Below are 20,152 nucleotides of genomic sequence, written 5' to 3'. Positions count from 1 at the left end.
TCCGCGTGACCCCGCCCCCGAGCCGCTCATGGCGCGTGCGCGATGGGGCCCTCGCGCGGGCCCGTCCCCGAGCCTCTCACGGCGCGTGCGCGGCGGGGCGTTCGCGCGGGTCATCCACGCCATGTTCCTCCCGCGGCGGGAGATGCGCTGCTGTCGCTTGTGTCCCAGGACGTTCCCCGGGCGCGCCAGCCTGACCTCCCGGGGCTAGGTAGCTGGGAAGCGCGCCGGGAGAGCCGAGTGCTATTTAAGTCCGCAGCGAGGCGCCAGGAAGAAAGGAAACGTCACACTTGAGCTGCCGCTTCGGTAAGCTTCCGGAGCTCAGCGGAGACGTCCAGGGCTGCTGAGGGGCCTGGGCCTCCCCTCCCGACCCCCCCAAAGCGGCCCCAGCCGGCATCGCCGCTGCAGCCATTCACGCAAACACTGCAGAGGTCACGGGCGCGTTAGTGTTGCTCTGGTTCCATCCTGAGGAAACCCTGGAGTGAATGAATATTTGAAGAAAAAAAAAATTTAGCTTTCTCTTGGCTAGATCCTTTGATACTTGAAAATATATTCCAAGTATTAAATTACGACAGCAAAGGATGTTTAAAGAAAGAAGATAAGTATTGAGAAAGGAGTTCATCAGAAAAGTATTTTGACATAGCAAGACTCCCAACAGTTTTGTCGACATAGTGTGGATTCCGATGACAGTTTTTCTTCATGTAAACAATTTATAAGAGGCAAATATATAAGGACAATAATTTAAAAGGCTTTCAGAATATTCCCTTTAGATGTTAAAATTTACAACTGCTTCGACCGTCTGTACGATAATTTTTTTCAGATACTTTTCAAATACTTCAAATAAATGAGCATCTTGTTTCAGCAGGAAAATATACTTAAAAACACAAAACTTGCTTTTAGGTTCCTTGACTTTTATGAACAATTTCCAAGGAAGCTCTGGCTTCAAATACTGGAACTGGTTCATCCAGCTGAGGTCAGAGAGAACATTAAAACTGAACAACTTGCTTCTTTCTTCCTTGATTTTTCTGAACAACTTCCATGGTAACTTTTGCCTCGTATAGTGGAATGGGTTCATCCAACTGAGGTCTGAGGAAGAATGAAATTATTAGAAATGTCTAGTTAAGGATGAGGAGAGTACACAGCAGGGTAGTTGACAATTGCTGTAGTTCAGCTCTATTACTTTAAATAAAATTTGCCCATTAATATTTCCACTATTAAGAGTGGTTAGATTTTGGGAGGGGAAAAGACCCATTCTCTCCATTCCCTTTTTTAATTCCTCTTTTTTGATAAACATTCAGCTGAAAAAAAATTGTACTTTTCCCTTCTGTCTACCTGTGGGTTATTTCAAATTGCTTTGGGAGGGGTGATGTGGATAAGCGAAGGGGCTGATACAGTATGGAATGCAGTAAAGAAAACTCATGAACCAGTTCTATCTTAGGGAATAATTACTTACTGGTGTATCACAGGATACACTTTAGAAATATTAAACAGCAGCTGTTTAAGCAAAATGTAACATATGGTGGCAACAAATATACTGAGAAAGCTGAAACAAAAATGGGAATGCCCATTTTATCTCTTGGAGAATAGAAAAATAAACAAGAACAATGATTTGGTTGTTTAGCATACCTAAAAACACCAGTTGATAACTTCTCCATCACATCTTTTAAGATACGTAGCTGGAAAAGACTGTTAAGGTGATAATGTAAAGGAGTAAATAAAACTATCTGATAAGCAGAGGATGCTAGGCAGGTCACCTATTTTTGTAACAAATTCTATAAGCTGTCCAAGTCTACCTCTAAACCAGGAAAATGGGGTAAGTGATTTGAGAGAGAGAGTGACATAATAGAGCATAAAACTTCAAAGGACAAGTGATGAAAGAAGCCTAATGTTTCTCCTTAAGTAATGACTAGTGTTAACCCAAGTGAATGGTATTAATAACAGAATGGGTCAGGGTTTCATCTTAGCGCTAAATATGGTATTTTAGTTAAAAATTTAGCACTTACATTTCTTACTTTAGGTGCACATTTATTAAGCTAGCTGATATATGATATGTATGCAAGAAAGTTAATAATCTCTGTCTAATATATGCAAATAAGAATAAACAGTATAAAATTAAAAACTCTAGTCATTTAATTGAACTAATATTAGAGCTGAGAGTCTATATAACTGCTGCTGCTGCTGCTAAGTCGCTTCAGTTATGTCTGACTCTGTGCGACCCCATAGACGGCAGCCCACCAGGCTCCCCCATCCCTGGGATTCTCCAGGCAAGAACACTGGAGTGGGTTGCCATTTCCTTCTCCAATGCATGAAAGTGAAAAGTCAAAGTGAAGTCACTCAGTTGTGTCCAACTCTTGCGACCCCATGGACTGCAGCCCACCAGGCTCCTCCGTCCATGAGATTTTCCAGGCAAGAGTACTGGAGTGGGGTGCCATCGCCTAACTGATAGTACAGGAGAATTATCTATGATGTATAATCACACAATTGGAAGGCTATCTCTATATAAATCATAAGCATCAACTGGCTCATGTGTGATGCAGCTGAGGGGCGTTTGCACAAGTGAGGACTAAAGTTTGATTCAGGACTTTAGGAAATGTAAGGGAGAAAACAGAAACATAAGCTACTTTAAAGATATTTTTTAAAGGACCTAAAGAATACTGATTCACTCTTTGTTACTGCAAATTCGCTTTCTTCTGTTAATGAAATTGCCAATGGTATGTGTAAGTGTGTGTGTGTGTATGTGTGTATATATATATAAAATATGTATTTCTGATTTTTGAAAATTTAACATTTCTTATAAACATGTCATATTTTAACTTGGTCCATGGGTTTGTCAGAGAGGTTAAAATCTTACGGTGTGGGGGAAAGGAGAGCAGTTGAGAGAATTAAGTAATACAGGCAGAGGCAGCCAGCCTGCTTTTAGACATGTAAGATTCAAAACATGCTAACTTGTGTTACTTTTAATACAGTGTCTATAATTAACATCCCATGGTATTCTTGAGAATTACAATGTTATTGGACATTTCATTATTTAAAGCTGAAATTTAAATCTTTTAGAGAGTTAAAAATTAAGTTTACTCTAAATTTAATAGGAAAATATTTAATCAAAAATACTTTAAATACACACATTCACTACATTAAGGGGATGTTCTGGTTTTGAAATGAACTCTTTAAAACTCAAAATATGGAATATACTAATTGAAGGCTCTGAAATAAGCTTGCCATAGATTTTAGAGGAGGCTGGCCTTGTACATAGCATGCATATACAATACGCATTTGATAAAAATAATGATGTTCAGTGAGACATGCAAGTCTCTTCATGCACAATTATACTCTATTAAGTAACGAGAATGTATTAATATTTATCCAATATATTAATATTAAAAATTTTACCAGGTACAGCTGCCTTTAAGACAGGCATCTCAGAAACAAAATTTATTCTTAAATTGACCCCGCTCTAAAGAGGTTTGGACCTTTCTTTCAGAACTGCTTTCAGAGTCTCAAGAAAACTTGATTACTTTTACTAAAATGGAATGATTCTATTTTACACTTGATTTGTTACTGAATCACTTCCATTAAAAATAATCAATCCATCTTTCTTTGATAAAGATTTCCTAGCACTGATATTCTTAAAAACACCACCCCCCCAACTCTAATGTAGATGAATATTCTGAAATGTTTTGTGCAGTGCTGCCATAGGAATACAGATGTAGTCTCTTAAGGTGACCTGTGATTTTCTTGAGGCCAGATTAAAATGAAGTAAATTTTTCCATGTCTCCTATAGTTTGATTTCTCATTCAGAAACGAGCGAGACAGCTTGGGTGATTCCTGTCCTGGCACTTGCCAGCTGCATCCTTGGGTGTGTATTAACCTTTTATCCTTGTTTCTTTACTTGTGACAGAGGAATAATAACAATACTTAAATTTCACAGGGTTGTTTTCATATTTAAATAAGTACTTATACACACTCGGAACTAGCTATTACCATTATTACAGAATTTAATGATGAGAATACAAGGTACATTTCAAGCCAGAAATTCAAATCGGTAGGAAAAAGGATATAAAGATACTTTCCCTGTTGTACATTTGACAGATTCCAAACTTCATCATTAAGGAAAGCCACTGCTGCTCCCTTGAGGAAAAGGCAATGACTATCTGGAGGATCCAGCTTGGATAAAATACACAAAGAACTCTCAGTTATTGTGAGTTTAATAGCAGGAGAATGATTGGTATCTTAGGTCAGAAAAATTTTTACACAAGTAATACCCAAATTGCAAGTAATCAGCACACAGACTTTAGTAACAGTATGTACACTGTAATTTCTTTTCTAATTCATTGTCCAAAATTATGAAACAGCAAGGTCAAAATGCAAGGCCAATCCAGAGGTGATAAAGTGGTATTAGGGGTGTCTGTGTTTCTGTGTGTGTGTGTGTGTGTGTGTGATTTCTAGTTGCTACTCACCAGTGTGTGTGTGTGTGTGATTTCTAGCTGCTACTCACCAGTGTGTGTGTGTGAGATTTCTTGCTGCTATTCACCAGTGTGTGAATGTGTGTGTGAGATTTCTAGATGCTACTCACCAGTGTGTGTGTGTGTGTGTGTGATTTTTAGCTGCTACTCACCAGTGTGTGTGTGTGTGTGTGTGTGTGTGTGTGATTTCTAGCTGCTACTCACCAGTCATTTTCATGAGGATGTTAGAAAATCATCGAAGACTGGAACATGAGAATTCTGGTATGTGAATATCACCATAATAAAAATCCCTGAATTTTGCTGAGAAATGTAAAACTGGAAGAAATGTAAAAATGGAAGACTACACACACACACACACACACAGAGTAAATTCTAATTTGAATAATTAAGAAATTGTCATTTTATATAGAAATATTTTGCTAAGTATATGTCAACATGAATGTTTGTTACTAGGGGAAAAAAAATCTTATTTGAAATACTATTAAAAAATTTAGAAGTCATTATTTCCAAACCATTAAATGAACTCCTCTGCTATATTTCAACTATATTTCAACATCTTGGCCAACAGCTAAAGTTAAAAAAAAAATAAAAGCTATATTTCTTTAAAAATAGGAAATAATTAAAAATTTATACAAATTTAACCACACCATGCTAAAACACTTAGGCATCATTCTTTGTTAATTATACCCTATTGGTGGAATAGTAATGCTTTACTGTTTCTGATAATACCTGCAGGTTTTCTTCTGTTGTTACCCAGTGGCCTCCAACACCAAGAAGGGTGATGATATCATGTTTATGTGGTAGTAGTTGTAATTTTTCAGCTGGTTCGTCATCTTTACTATATAACCTCACTTACAGAAGAATTGTTTAAAAAGAAAGAGAGGGAGAGAACATATATTTTACAGTAATCTGATAAAAATTTATTCTTCAAACTAGTTCTGTTTACTTTTAATGTAACAAGGAAGCATTTTTCTTAGAACAAGGTAACATACGATATATTCAGACCCCTTAAAATACACTTTTGCATTAAAACTGTTTATAAAATCTACTTTAGATTTAATTATAAATGAGATAACTAAAGATAAAACATCTCTTTCAGTTTGAAAATCAGACAGGATAACAGCACACACCACTAAGTCTGACCGTTTCAATCGTACCGTTGATAGCTTAATACTCTGGGGAAAGCTGACTCCTGAGTAAGGAACTCATAGATTCAAGAATGTCCTACTTTGATGTAATTATTGAAATGTCCATTTGAAAAGTTAATGAACTATACATTCACTTCCACTGAAAGATTTTTCTGAGTTAATTTCAAATCTTGAAAATACTGGCTAAAACAAACAGCTGTGGCCATAGCTCCATTTGTTATGATCTTAGAAGATAAATTCTAACAAAATATAAATAGAATCCCTTGGCAGGCTTATGAAACCTCTTCTTAAGGTGCAGTGGCACTACCTAAGTGTGTAGAGATTAGGTGTTAAATAACTATTGGTTAAACTGCAAAAGTTCAAGGAAGGTAAAATGCAAAAAAATTCTCTGCATTGTCCAAAAAGGGACTGCAGAAGCTCACCATCCCACAGAAGGCAGCCACACATAGCAGAAACAAGTGACTGACTGAGACCTGAACTAATCCAAGAACCTCCAAAGCCGTGAAGAATCTGCCTGCCAATGCAGGAGACACAGGTTCAATTCCTGCGTCAGGAAAAGCCCTCTGGCAGACAGCAATCCACTCCAGTATTTTTGCCTGGAAAATACCATGGACAGAAGAGTGTGGCGGGCTGCTGCTCACAAGGAGTCAGACATGACTGAGTGACTGAGCACAACCGCTACAAGCACAACCAGGGAGGCCCCAGATTTCTTGCAGAGATACTTAAACTCCCATGCCTAGACGCCAAAGGGCTTCCCAGGTGGCACCATCAGTAAAGAAGTGAAAGTGAAAGTCACTCAGTCTCTTTGAGACCCCATGGACTACAGAGTCCATGGAATTCTCCAGGCCAGCATACTGGAGTGGGTAGCCGTTCCCTTCTCCAGAGGATCTTCCCAACCCAGGGATTGAACCCAAATCTCCCGCATTGCAGGTGGGTTCTTTACCGACTGAACCACCAGGGAAGCCCCCAGCAGTAAAGAACCGGCCTGCTAATGCAGGAGACGTGAGACAAGGGTTCACTCCCCGAGTTGGGAAGATCCCATGGAGGAGGGCATAGGAACTCACTCCAGTATTCCTGCCTGGACAGAGGAGCTTGGTGGGCCATAGCCCATAGGGTTGCAGAGTCGGACATGACTGAAGCAACTAAGCACGCATGCATACTTTTTTAAAAGGTAAGCATGTTCTCCTGATGGTGCTTAAAATGGGAATAAAATGAAGAAGCTCCAATTCAAAAAGTTAAACTCTTGACCTCAACTTAATAAATGTGTAAGTAATTACTTCCTGGTTCTATTTTTTCCCAGAAATTTATCCATAACACACAAAAAATGACAGAGACTCCTGATTTAGTAAAGTGCCCACCTCCAGCATCTAGGACAATGTCCACTCCGAGGCCACCTGTTTCTTCTAAACAGCTTTCAGCCACATGGGCTTTCCCGTTAGAAACATCGATCACTCGAGCTGCAAAGGACAGCAAGTCAGGCGATTGTACTGTTCCCTATGTGATCAACACAGCTCCCAGAGCAAGAGCAAGAAAAGCAAATAAATTTCTCATCTCTGAAATGAATTAAATGGTTGAAGCAGTTATTGAATCTGAATTATCCTGTTTTTCACTCATCTAACCCAGTGTTAGTAAGGATGAAAGGATGAAGAAACTGGTATAGTCAATAAATTAAAATATGAGCATTCTACAGATAACATATTCCAAGGTTGATCTGTTGACACAGAGGACTGTTCTTTATAGCTAAAGGGTATTTTGCCAGAACTGAGACTCTCTTAATTTAGCAAATGTACTTATATAGATATGAACTGAAAGATTAAACAATTTCTTAAGAATGTTCAGATTTAATAGAGTTCAGAGCTCAAAAGTACAAAGATCTATTCTGGATTTGGTACTTCTCTACTACAGGCAGTTTTATCCTTTCTCAGTCACAGAAATCCCAACCTGTACCGGCATCCCCTGACTTGCCCTCCAAAACAAAACAAAAAAATTCCTGAAGGTGAAAAAACAAAACAGGATTATTCTAAGCAGAGTTAGTGAAAATAAAACTAACTTTAACTGGTTGTTTTAAAGCACTGTATTAAGAGAACAAGCCAATGAGAACTAAAAGATCTCAGAATTTGGGGACTTCCCTGGTGGTCCAGTGGCTAGACTACTGCTCCCAAAGCAGGGAGACCAGGTTCAATCCCTGATCAGGGATCTGCTTAGATCCCACATGCTACAACTAAGAGCTGATGCAACCAAATATAATAAAATATTTTTTAAAAAACCTCAGAATTTGAATTGGAAAATGAAGATACATCTCTATTTCATTTTTGTATCTTTGAATACCTTCTCATTACAGAGAATTCTGCTCAGAGCTGCTCAGGTTCAAGGTGTAGTCAGTCCAGTACTGACTGAAGTCTTGGGGGTGGGCGTGGGGAGACAGGAGGGAAGGGCAGGGTTAACCAAGAGGAAACTGCTCCTTGTCCACAGTACTATTTATGCTCCTCCCCTCCATTTTCAATCTCTTCTTTTTTCCCTTTTTTCTTATCTCCCTCCTTTCTCAATGCCTGTTTCAACCTTCTTTCCATTTCTTGGTTATCTGCCAAAAGCATAACATAACCATGGAAATAACCCAGGCTTTACTGTTAGACAGGCCTGGGTTCAAATCCCATTCCAGGCCTAGTGGTACACACCCTGGCACATCCTTGGAAAAACTAAATTCTGAGATGCTGTTTCCCAGTTACTTGGCACAGGGTTGTTGAGGATTTAAGGAACTATCATTCATGTCAACACCCAGTGAATCTTACTTTCCCTCCTGCAGGCCTTACACTCTGCTTTTCTCTTCATCTGTTAATCTCCAATGTTAATTCTGTTAACTCCAGTCTACTAAATTCCATTCCCATCTCCATTCTATTTTGTCAATCTCTATTTTCTTTCTCTTTCCCGTGTTCATTGCTTTTGGGATAGGGTCAGTCCTTTCAAGAGCTCCCCAGCTGATGCCATATCCTGTTTATCCTAAACTATATGTGACCTGGGTTTCTGTTTAACTGGCTCATCTCCCATGCCAGCGAATCACAGGAAACAGGCAACTTTAGGGACATTTGTTGTTCAGTCGCTAAGTTGTATCCAACTCTTTGCAACCCCAGGAACTGCAGCATGCCAGGCTTCCCTATCCTTTACCATCTCCCGGAGTTTCCTCAGACTCATGTCCATTGAGTTGGTGATGCCATCCATCGATCTCATTCTCTGTGGGCCCCTTTAGGTATATATCACCAGGTAAAAGAGGTTGAGAAACGAAAAGTGATACAAAAATATGACTTATTGACTAAAAAAATTAAAGAGGTATCAGGTGTTTCTGAACTGTGTCAAAGTTCACCTAATTCAAACTTGACTAAGTTGATAATGGGGCAAAGAAGAAACAACTCTGAAGAGTAATTGGGACTTTGCTAGGGGTCTAGTGCTTGCACAGCAGAGGGGCATGGGTCCTCTCCCTGGGGAACTAAGATCCCATGTGCCACACTGTGTGGCCAAAAGAAAACAACAACAGAAAAACCCAAATAATTACAATGTAAACTTAAGTAACCTTGGACTTAGCACAGGAACTAAGTGCATTTTAAAAATGACACGCATTTGGCATTTTGCAGTTTGTTTTACAAATAGAGTTTTCAAGGTGATATGATATCTCTTCAAAATTTTATGTATTCAAGTCTGTGTTGAGTACTATTACTCACCTATAGGAGGCCTAAATCTTTCAAGAAACTGCTTGTCTTCAAGGCTGCAGGCTGTTGAAATCACTTTGGCTCCTCTGTGGTGTGCTAACTGAATGGCTATTGTACCAAGTGCCTGTGTGGGGGAATACACAATGGGGTTACAAGAGAGAGGGCGGAGGCTGTGTCTAATTCATCTACTAGGTTGTTTTTTTAATAAAGAGTAACAGTTTAGTGCTACTTCAGTATATTTTAAAATCTTGTCTGATACAAAGAAAAAATAGGACAAGCTTATTAGAAAGGGAAACTCTGATAGACTGCCTCAAGGAAAAGCTCTGTGTGCTACAGGCTCCCAGCTAGTCTGACTGTAGCACATAACCTCAAGGATGGAGGCAGGTCGAATTCAGAACACGACCTTGGAAAGAGAAAAATGCACCATTAAGGGCCTTGTCAGCATAATGTACTAAGCTAATTAAATGGTACATATACAAGTCCAGCAACCTCTCTTTGAAAATAAAAGCACTTCAAAAGTTCCATTCTTTTGCTGACCTGTAAGTTAGTTCAGGGAAATAATTACTACCTTGATGTTGGACACAGGGCTGAAGCCAACGAAGACTGCCTTTTTTTTTTTTTTTTAAAGAAAAATCATTTTCATCAACAGTCAGATATAAAATCTAACATTTTTAGATTTTTATGTAATCTTTTAGTGTCTTTATATTTTGATGTTTATCATGTATAAACATGATGTTTATATATAACTACATATATATAACATGTTTAAATTAGTACAGTTTTGATCTTGTGTGATATATCTATAAATGAAGCACCTTAATCACATAAGTGTAAGTATGAGAGATATGATACAAAATAGGCAGGGAGACCTGGGGTCTAGCTTCAAAGATTCTAGGAGCTATTTCAAGTTTTGTGTAACAGGCATGAATAAAAATGGCTTGTCTGCTTTTTTAAAGTAATAGCAGATTCAAAGCAGTAGGAAACTAAACACTTTTATCATCTATTGATAAAAGCTGCTTATTTTAGAAAATGGGAGTTTGGTATAGGAAATCAGTGAATCAGTTAACTGGCAATACATTGTATTAGTAAGTGGATGGCCCATTTCTCAATTTCCTAAGTATCCTATTTTGGTCTTTTTTAAAAAAATTTTATTTATTTTAACTGGAGGCTAATTACTTTACAGTATTGTAGTGGTTTTTGCCATACATTGATACGATGGTCTGTTTTTTAACAAAACTATTAATACCTACACTTGCTCCGTCCATTATCAGCACGGATTTTCCAGGCGAGAGATGAGAAAGATAATGCAGGGCTGTATAGACTCGTAATCCATCCCGGATGGTTCCAGCAGCTTCTGTCCACGTGACTTTTTCTGGTTTGTGAACTATCACAAAGAACAAGAGGAAACAATCTGTTAGCAAAGCCCATTAGACCTGCCTCCTGGATCTGTTTGCGTCCATCTCTGCTGCCACCACGGCCCTGGTCCAAGCCTCTACTCCAGGATCTTTCACCTCCACTATGCTTTCTCTGGGAGAAAGCAATGGCACCCCACTCCAGTACTGTTGCCCAGAAAATCCCATGGACGGAGGAGCCTGGTGGGCTGCAGTCCATGGGGTCGCTAAGAGTCAGACATGACTGAGCGACTTCACTTTCACTTTCCACTTTCATGCATTGGAGAAGGAAATGGCAACCCACTCCAGTGTTCTTGCCTGGAGAATCCCAGGGATGGAGAAGCCTGGTGGGCTGCAGTCCATGGGGTCGCACAGAGTCGGACACGACTGAAGCGACTTAGCAGCAGCAGCATGCTTTCTCTGCTGCCATTTTTGCCCATGCACACTCCCCTGTGAATGCAGGAATCAGTGTGCATTTTTAAAAATGTTTTATGGTTGAAGTAAAACATGCAGAAAAGAACATGAAACAAAGTATAGCTGGATGAATAAACATAGAACAAGTACACGAGTAACTACCATTCTGATTGAAGAAGAAAACACAGCCTTCATGTTGACAGCCTCGCCTCTCCCACCAAAGGCATTTTTAAAAAACTGAGCTATAACTGACATCAGAGGTCACAACCATTCTAGTTTAACAAACGCAAGTTGTTGTTCAATCGCCAAGCTGTGTCTGACTTTGTGACCCCATGGACTGCAGCACACCAGGCTTCCCTGTCCATCACCAACTCCCAGAGCTTATGCAGACTCATGTCCATCGAGTCAGTGATGCTATCCAACCATCTCACCCTCTGTTGCTCCCTTCTCCTCCTGCCCTCAATCTTTTCCAGCATCAGGCAGGGTCTTTTCCAATGAGCTGGCTCTTTGCTTCAGGTGGTCAAAGTATAGGAGCTTCAGCTTCAGCATCAGTCCTTCCAATGAATATTCAGGGTTGACTTCCTTTAGGATTGGCTGGTTTGATCTCTTTGTAGTCCAGCACCACAGTTCAAAAGCATTAATTCTTTATTGATCAATTGATCAAAAGCCATCAACTCTGCATATACATTCCTAACATAATTTTGTTTTGCCTGTTTATGAACTTTCTCTAAATGGAACTGTACTATACACACTTCTTTTTTTTATACACATTTATTTCTATCTTCTTTCTTTGCTTATCATTTTTTAAGACATCCTTCTTTGGTACTTGTGGCTGCGCATGCTAAGTTGCTTCAGTTGTGTCCAACTCTTTGGACGGTATGGACTGTAGCCAGCCAGGCTCCGCTGTTCATGGGATTTTCCAGCCAAGAATACTGGAGTGGGTTGCCATTTCCTTCTTCAGGGGATCTTCCTGACCCAGGGATAGAACCTACATCTCCTGCACTGCAGGCAAATTCTTTACCACTGAGCTGGGGAAATGCCACTAGGCTCTCATGCTTTTCATTTTTGATGTCTTATGGCAACATCTAATTTAATAGAATGAATGGGTTATCCACTCTCCAGTTAAGGAACATTTCTGTTTTCCCCCATTTTTTGGTAGTTAGGTATTCTTAACTTTTCGGGAGTTAAGCATTCTTAACTAAGAGTGCTCATGTATAAAAGTACTCCTGTGCTGATACACAGGTGTTCTACAGGGTGTTTACTGAGGAATGGAACTCTGCCTTTGACATCACTGAACACTTCCACAGTGGCTTATGAATTGACTCTCAAAAAGCTGCTGCTTTGAACATCCTTGTCTGCCCTGGTGTTAAACATTTTTGCCCATCATATGGGTGTGTCATGGTTTCTTACTGTGATTTTAATTTGCTTTCCCCCACCTACTAATGTAGTTGAGCACCTTTCCATGTTTGCGGGCCATACAGAATTCCTTTTTTTAAAAAAAATTATTTCTTTATTATTTATTCTTGGTTGTGCTGGGTCTTCGGGTTCTCTCTAGTTGCGGCCAGTGGGCTCCTCACTGCGGTGGCCTCTCCCGTGGCTGAGTACGGGCTCTAGGGCACTCGAGCTTCAGTAGTCGCAGCACATGGGCTCAGTAGTTGTGGTTCCTGGGCCCTAGAGCACAAGCTCAATAGTTTTCCATCTGGGCTTAGTTGCTCCTTGGCATGTGAGATCTTCCCGGAACAAGGATTGAACCCGTGTCCCCTGAACTGGCAGGTGAATTCTTTACCACTGAGCCACCAGGGAAGCCCTAGAATTCCTTTTGTGAAGTGACTGTTCAGGTGTTTTACCAATTTTTCTATTGTTGTTGTCTTTTTTCTTCTTTATTTGCAGGAATTCGTAGTGTATTTTAGGTAAGTCATTTGCTTGCTCATGTGTTATAAATATTATTTTCAACTTTATGGCATCTCTTTTCAATCTCTTTAGTGGTGTCTTTGAAATGCAGCAGTGTCAGAATGATCTTTTAAAAACATAAATAACATCCTCACACTTCTTTAAAATTCATCAATGGTTTTCTACTGCACTTGAAACAAAACGTAAACTGCTAATATAGTTTAAGCCACATTAGCTCTATATTTTCTGACCATTCTGGAAAATCCCATGGATGGAGGAGCCTGGTAGGCTGCAGTCCATGGGGTCACTAAGTTGAACACGACTGAGCGACTTCACTTTCACTTTTCGTTTTCATGCATTGGAGAAGGAAATGGCAACCCACGCCAGTGTTCTTGCCTGGAGGATCCCAGGGACGGGGGGAGTCTGGTGGGCTGCCATCTATGGGGTCACACAGAGTTGGACATGACTGAAGTGACTTAGCAACAAAGCTGTTCCTTAATGTTTAATTATTTAATATTTTGTTTTTATGAATGTGTATACTTAATGTGATTTTTTCACAGTATAGGTAATCCTTTCTAATTTTACCTGATATCAAGTGTATAACACTTTCAATAGTGTTTACCCTAAGTATTTTTCCTCTTAAGGCAAAAGATTCAGACGGGTTGGACAGTTAGAATTAAACTGGCCAACCAGTGCCATCTAGTGGGGACGTAAAGCATCCAAGCACACGATGAAAACGTTCAGACAGACAGCAAGGCATTAAAACAGTAAAATATACTAAGCACCAAGGGATATCTCACACAGTACTTTAATCCTTATAAATTTGAGACAGCAATTTCCCCAATTTTCCTGATTATCAAATGGCGTTCAGGGTAATAATTTGTCTGATGCCACAAGTTTGAAAGAAAGAAAGAAAGAAGGGGAAGTCGCTCAGTCATATCCAGACTCTTTGCAACCCCACGGACCATAGCCTACCAGGCTCCTCCATCCATGGGATTTTCCAGGCAAGAACACTGGAGTGGGTTGCCATTTCCTTCTCCAGGAGATCTTCCCGACCCAGGGATAAAACCCGGGTCTCCCGCATTGTAGGCAGACACTTTACTGTCTGAGCCACCAGGGGAGTCCAAGTTTGAAAGTCTGACTCTAAAGCCCATCTACTCTAACAGTGCATGTTCAGTCTATGTACAACTTGCTTATATTTTTGAGATTATCTTCCATCATAAGAATTGGTACTACCTATACTTTCATTAAGAAATAAAAAATGTAGTGCTTAAAAAATGGCAGGGCAGGGACACAGACGCAGACACAGAGAACAGACTTGTGGACAGAGGGGGAAGGAAAGGGTGGGGCCAATGTACAGAGCAGCGCTGACACGCACGCCATTGTTATGTACGGCAGGCGACTGAAGGGAAGTTGCTGTGCAACAGGGAGCTCAGCCCAGCACTCTGCGACAACCTGGACGAGGGGCTGGGAGGTTCAAGAGGGAGGGGACACATGTATATCTGTGGCTGATTCACAGGTATAGAGACCAGCACAACACTGTAAAGCAATTATCCTCCAATTAAAAATACATTTTAGAAGTTTTATCAGATCAAAATAATGCTAACTAATAAAACTACATTTAAAATTGCAGAGGCTTTAAAATTACATGGTTAGATGTGGTTTAATGTTGAGATCCTTGCTTTTGTATTAGGTGGTCCACAAGTACTTATTGTGTTATAAAAACTAAGAAAATTAATAATAGAGAGCCATATATGGATCAATAATAACAGTATTATAATTCTTTGTAATTATCATTTCAATTCTTTCTACAAGTCCAAGAAATAATGCTGAAAATGTGTGCCAATTTTTTTAATTTAATTTTTATTTTATATTGGAGTATATTTGACTCAAACATTGTGCTAGTTTCAGGTGTACAGAAAAGAATTCAATTATAAACATAAACATACCCATTCTTGTTCAGATTCTTCTCCCAGGTAGGTCACCAGAGAATACTAAATAAAGCTCCCTTTACTATACAGTAGGTCTCTCTTGATCATCTATTTTATATGTAGTAGTGTGCATGTATGATGGACTTCCCTCAGCTCAGCTGGTTGCCTGCAATGCAGGAGACCCAGATTTGATTCCTGGGTCGGGAAGATCCCCTGGAGAAGGGAATGGCAACCCACTCTAGTATTCTTGCCTGGAGAATCCCATGGACAGAGGAGCCTGGTGGGCTACAGTCTGTGGGGTCACAACAGACATGACGTAGCGACTAAACCACCATCACCAGTGTGCATACGTTAATCCCAAACTCCTAATGTATTTCACCCACCACCTTTCTTTCCCCTTTGATAACCATAAGTTTTTTCCTAAGTCTGTGAGTGTGTTTTTTCAGATTCCACATATAGGTGATATAATATTTGTCTTCCTTTGTGTGACTTACTTCACTTAGTATGATAATCTCCAGGTCTGTCTACATAGCTACAAATAGCATTATTTCATGCTGTTTTAATGGCTGAGTAATATTCCATCAGATATATGTACCCTTATGGCAGAAAGTGAAGAGGAACTCAAAAGCCTCTTGATGAAAGTGAAAGTGGAGAGTGAAAAAGTTGGCTTAAAGTTCAACATTCAGAAGAGGAAGATCATGGCATCTGGTCCCATCACTTCATGGGAAACAGATGGGGAAACAGTGGAAAGTGTCAGACTAGGGCTCCAAAATCACTGCAGATGGTGACTGCAGCCATGAAATGAAAAGACGCTTACTCCTTGGAAGGAAAGTTATGACCAACCTAGATAGCATATTCAAAAGCAGAGACATTACTTTGCCAACAAAGGTCCATCTAGTCAAGGCTATGGTTTTTCCTGTGGTCATGTATGGATGTGAGAGTTGGACTGTGAAGAAAGCTGAGCGCCAAAGAATTGATGATTTTGAACTGTGGTGTTGGAGAAGACTCTTGAGAGTCCCTTGGACTGCAAGGAGATCCAACCAGTCCATTCTGAAGATCAGCCCTGGGATTTCTTTGGAAGGAATGATGCTAAAGCTGAAACTCCAGTACTCTGGCTACCTCATGCGAAGAGTTGACTCATTGGAAAAGACTCTGATGCTGGGAGGGATTGGGGGCAGGAGGAGAAGGGGACGACAGAGGATGAGATGGCTGGATGGCATCACTGACTCGATGGATGTGAGTCTGAGTGAACTCTGGGAGTTGGTGATGGACAGGGAGGCCTGGCGTGCTGAGATTCATGGGGTTGCAAAGGGTCAGACACGACTGAGCGACTGAACTGAACTGAACTGATATTACTCTGTTGATGGACACGTAGGTTGCTTCCATGTCCTGGCTATTGTAAATAGTGCTGTAAAGTACATTGGTTGCATGCACCTTTTTGAATTACGGTTTTCACTGGATATATGCTGAGGAGTGGGATTGCTGGATCATAGAGTAGTTCTATTTTTAGTTTTTTAAGGAGCCTCCATATTGTTCTCCATAGTGGTTTTACTAACTTATATTCCCACCAACAATGCAGGAGGGTTCCCTTTTCTCTGCACCGTCACCAGCATTTATTGTTTGTAGACTTTTTAATGATGGCCATGCCAACTGGTATGAGGTGATACCTCATTGAAATTTTGATCTACATTTCTCTAACAATTAGCAATGTTGAGCATCTTTTTATGTGCTTTTTGGCTATCTGTATGTCGTCACTGGAGAAATGTATATTTAGATCTGCCCATCTTTTGATTGGGCTTTTTTTTGTTGTTGTTATATTGAGATGCATGAAATGTTTGTATAACAAATAAATTTTTTATGTTTGACAGAATGGCTTGAGAATTGAAAGCACAAAAGAGCTGGAAGAATTTATTCAATTTTTTACCTCTATCCTTAATATTCTGCAACAAGATTAATAAGACATCTTCAGGGAGTTGTTTGGAACCTAGTTTTTTGATTTGGTGGAAGACCAGACTTGCTAGGAGGTATATAAATTTACTACTATTAATAGTCCAAAACCCAAATTTAAGAGTCCAAAATTGGCCCCACATAGTCTGATTACCAGTTATATTATTCAAGAAAGAACTTAGGAAAAAATTTAATGAAATAGTTCAAGAATACGAAAGAATGTACGATGACTTATAGGTAAGTTATGAAGAAACCATGAATCCTAGCATAAGAAGAAACAAGACTCCCATTGGAGGCCGTGGATATGCTGTGTTCACATCCTCGTTCCTCGCCCACAAAGGTAACTTCCACATGACTTTTCCCCTACATGTTCCTCATATCTTTAAATGAGATATGCCTCATTAAATTTTGTAGTTTTGAACTTTATAGAAATAAAATGGTATCACACTGTTGTATACTTCCGCAACTTGCTTTTCTCACTTAGCACAGCTTGTGAGGTTCATCTATCTTGATATGTTTGACTGTTACTTATACACTTTTTTTTTAATACACTTTTGCTGATGAGTTAATTAGAAATATCTTTGATTATCCATTTTCCTGGTGATGAACACTGACGCTTTTTCTCTTTTTATTCCAGTGACAAACCATGCTGCTACATGGACACTTGCACATGTCTACTGGTGCACATCAGGCCTCTCTGGGGCATGAAAGTACCAGCAGAGTTACTAGGTTTGAGCTGTTAATACATCATCACCTATTAGATCAGGCCAAGTAATTTTTCTAAAGCATTTCTAGTAATTTATACTCCCAGTGCTCAAAAGATTCTGTGGCTCCTCATCCTTGCCAGCACTTGGAATGTCAAACTTTATGACTTTGTCAGGCTCAAGGATGCATAGCAGTGGTTTTAATGTGCTTTCCCCTGATTCTTAAGGAGATGCAGCATGTTTTGTGTGTCTATATAATTTATTCACTTTAATTTAAATATTTAAGAAGTAAATTCAGTTCAGTTCAGTTGCTCAGTTGTGTATTTTTTTGACCCCATGGACTGCAGCACGCCAGGCCTCCCTGTCCTTCACCAACTCCCGATGCTTGCTCAAACTCATGACCATCGAGTTGGTGATGCCATCCAACCATCTCATCCTCTGTCATCCCCTTCTCCTCCCACCTTCAATCTTTGCCAGCATCAGGGTCTTTTCCAATGAGTCATTTCTTCGCATCAGGTGGCCAAAGTACTGGAGTTTCAGCTTCAGCATCAGTCCTTCCAGTGAGGACTCCTCCTTCCAATGAGTACTGATGCTGAAGTTGAAACCAATACTTTGGCCACCTGATAAGAAAATTTTAAAATTAGCACTTAAGTTAAATTGAATATTGGCCAAAGGATATTAACAACAGAAACCAAAAATAAGTGTTTTGAGTCTTTCCTGACTCAGACTACAGGTATTGTCTAGATTTTATACATATGAAAATTTTAATAACAAAGAAAAAAAAGTAAAAACTTCTGATTAGTGATATAATTTCAAAGCCAAGGGAGAAACTGCTTTTCAAACCTCTTACCATGAACAATGTAAGGGAAATATAGAGGTAGGAACACTGTTCAGTTTCAAAATAAAGTTTAGAGATATAAAATTTAATCTGCTGCTGCTGCTGCTAAGTTGCTTCAGTTGTGACCGACTCTGTGCAACCCCATAGATGGCAGCCCACTCAGCTTCCCTGTCCCTGGGATTCTCCAGGCAAGAACACTGGAGTGGGTTGCCATTTCCTTCTCCAGTGCATGAACGTGAAAAGTGAAAGGGAAGTCGCTCAGTCGTGTCCGACTCTTAGCGACCCCATGGACTGCAGCCTACCAAGCTCCTCCGTCCATGGATTTTCCAGGCAAGAGTACTGGAGTGGGGTGCCATTGCCTTCTCCGAAAATTTAAGCTGCTGCTGCTGCTGCTGCTGCTAAGTCGCTTCAGTTGTGTCCAGCTCTGTGCAACCCCATAGATGGTAGCCCATCAGGCTCCCCTTTCCCTGGGATTCTCCAGGCAAGAACACTGGAGTGGGTTGCCATTTCCTTCTCCAATGCATGAAAGTGAAAAGTCAGAGTGAAGTCGCTCAGTTGTGTCCGACTCTTAGAGACCCCATGGACTGCAGCCTACCAAGCTCCTCCATCCATGGATTTTCCAGGCAAGAGTACTGGAGTGGGGTGCCATTGCCTTCTCCGAAAATTTAAGCTAGAAGTAGTCAAATGACGACCACCCAATAGCTATTTCCTAGGCACACTCACAGCAGATGCAAAGCAATTGTGTTGTTAATAAAAATCACACACCTGGGAAGTAAGACTTATGAGCTCCAAAACACTGCACAACCACATACCCAAGTAATGCTCATGGACTCGAACAGCCTCACAAAGTCCAGGGTCTTCAGAATCCAGGGGCAGAATTCCTGAAAATTAAAATGAGAAACATAAGGGCAACTATCTAAAAGTGAACTCACTCCTAATGAGAGGCCAGTAAGCATTAGTCTACATTTTCCTCAGTGGAATTTTGAGGAAGCTTCCACCACTAGTAAGGAGAGATTTCAGAAATACAGAAGCAGAGTGGACAGTTTATTTTCTGATATGAGCACTATAATACCTCTACTACATCTTTCTTTTTCTTCTTCCTCTTTCACCTGAGTGATGACAGAGATGATGGCTGACATACAGAGCCAAGTCAGAGATGGGGGTGGCATCTGGGCTCCTCATTAAACTGACCCCTGATGTACGGCTAACCTTGGTTCTACAGGATTCATCAGTACGCTTCCAGTAAAATCCCATTTTCTCCTGAGCCAGTTGGATTTTATTTTTGGTCTCTTACAAACGGAATCTTGAATAATACAATGTCATCTGACTTCTTTTTTCTTTTTAAAATTTTATTTATCTATCACTGCACTGGTCTTCAGTGCTGTGCGCGCACTGGTCTTCAGTGCTGTGCGCGGGCTTGCTCTAGTTGCGGTGAGTAGGGGCTACTCTTTAGATGCGGTGCATGGGCCTTTGGAGTTGCGGTTGCGGGCTCTAGAGTGAGGGTTCGGTAGTCGCGGCAGTTGGGCCCAGCTGCCCCTGGGCATGTGGGACCTTCCCAGACCAGGGATCGAACTGCTGTCCCCTGCATTGCAAGGTGCGCTCTTATCCACGGGACCCCCAGGGAAGTCCCTTACCCACCCTCCTGGGCAGATAATAAAGACGGAAATAATAAATTCTCAAAGAAAATGCTCAAATCAAAGGCAATTCTGTTAAAAGCTGATGAAAACT

At 40.4% G+C, this 20,152-nt stretch overlaps 1 protein-coding gene and 1 long non-coding RNA gene across 6 annotated transcripts in view; one reads left to right on the top strand and one right to left on the bottom strand.

Moving 5' to 3' along the window:
- The first annotated feature begins 96 nt into the window (after positions 1–96).
- On the top strand, positions 97–17,893 carry LOC112447103 (uncharacterized). The gene is made up of 2 exons (XR_003035189.2): positions 97–303; positions 6,909–17,893. It is a non-coding gene; the product is annotated as an uncharacterized lncRNA (long non-coding RNA).
- The window catches only part of CRYZL1 (crystallin zeta like 1), a 34,206-nt gene continuing 14,631 nt past the window's right edge, over positions 578–20,152 (bottom strand). For 2 of the 5 annotated variants that reach the window (XM_059892234.1, NM_001035037.3), the window contains exons 6-13: positions 19,237–19,305; positions 10,560–10,693; positions 9,322–9,433; positions 6,967–7,065; positions 5,190–5,311; positions 4,056–4,161; positions 1,624–1,669; positions 688–1,083 (exon numbers count right to left, since the gene is read on the bottom strand). In XM_059892234.1, coding sequence (XP_059748217.1) covers positions 984–1,083; positions 1,624–1,669; positions 4,056–4,161; positions 5,190–5,311; positions 6,967–7,065; positions 9,322–9,433; positions 10,560–10,693; positions 19,237–19,305 — 788 coding nt within the window. In that variant the 3' untranslated portion in view covers positions 688–983. Of the gene's footprint in view, positions 1,084–1,623; positions 1,692–4,055; positions 4,162–5,189; positions 5,312–6,966; positions 7,066–9,321; positions 9,434–10,559; positions 10,694–19,236; positions 19,306–20,152 lie in introns of all 5 variants that reach the window. The other 3 variants (XR_009496745.1, XM_005201102.5, XM_010800894.4) reach the window with 3 other exon arrangements.

This window comes from Bos taurus, chromosome 1, assembly GCF_002263795.3.
Source record: "Bos taurus isolate L1 Dominette 01449 registration number 42190680 breed Hereford chromosome 1, ARS-UCD2.0, whole genome shotgun sequence".
Taxonomy (NCBI): domain Eukaryota; kingdom Metazoa; phylum Chordata; class Mammalia; order Artiodactyla; family Bovidae; genus Bos; species Bos taurus.
This window is presented reverse-complemented; position numbering and strand designations above follow the sequence as displayed.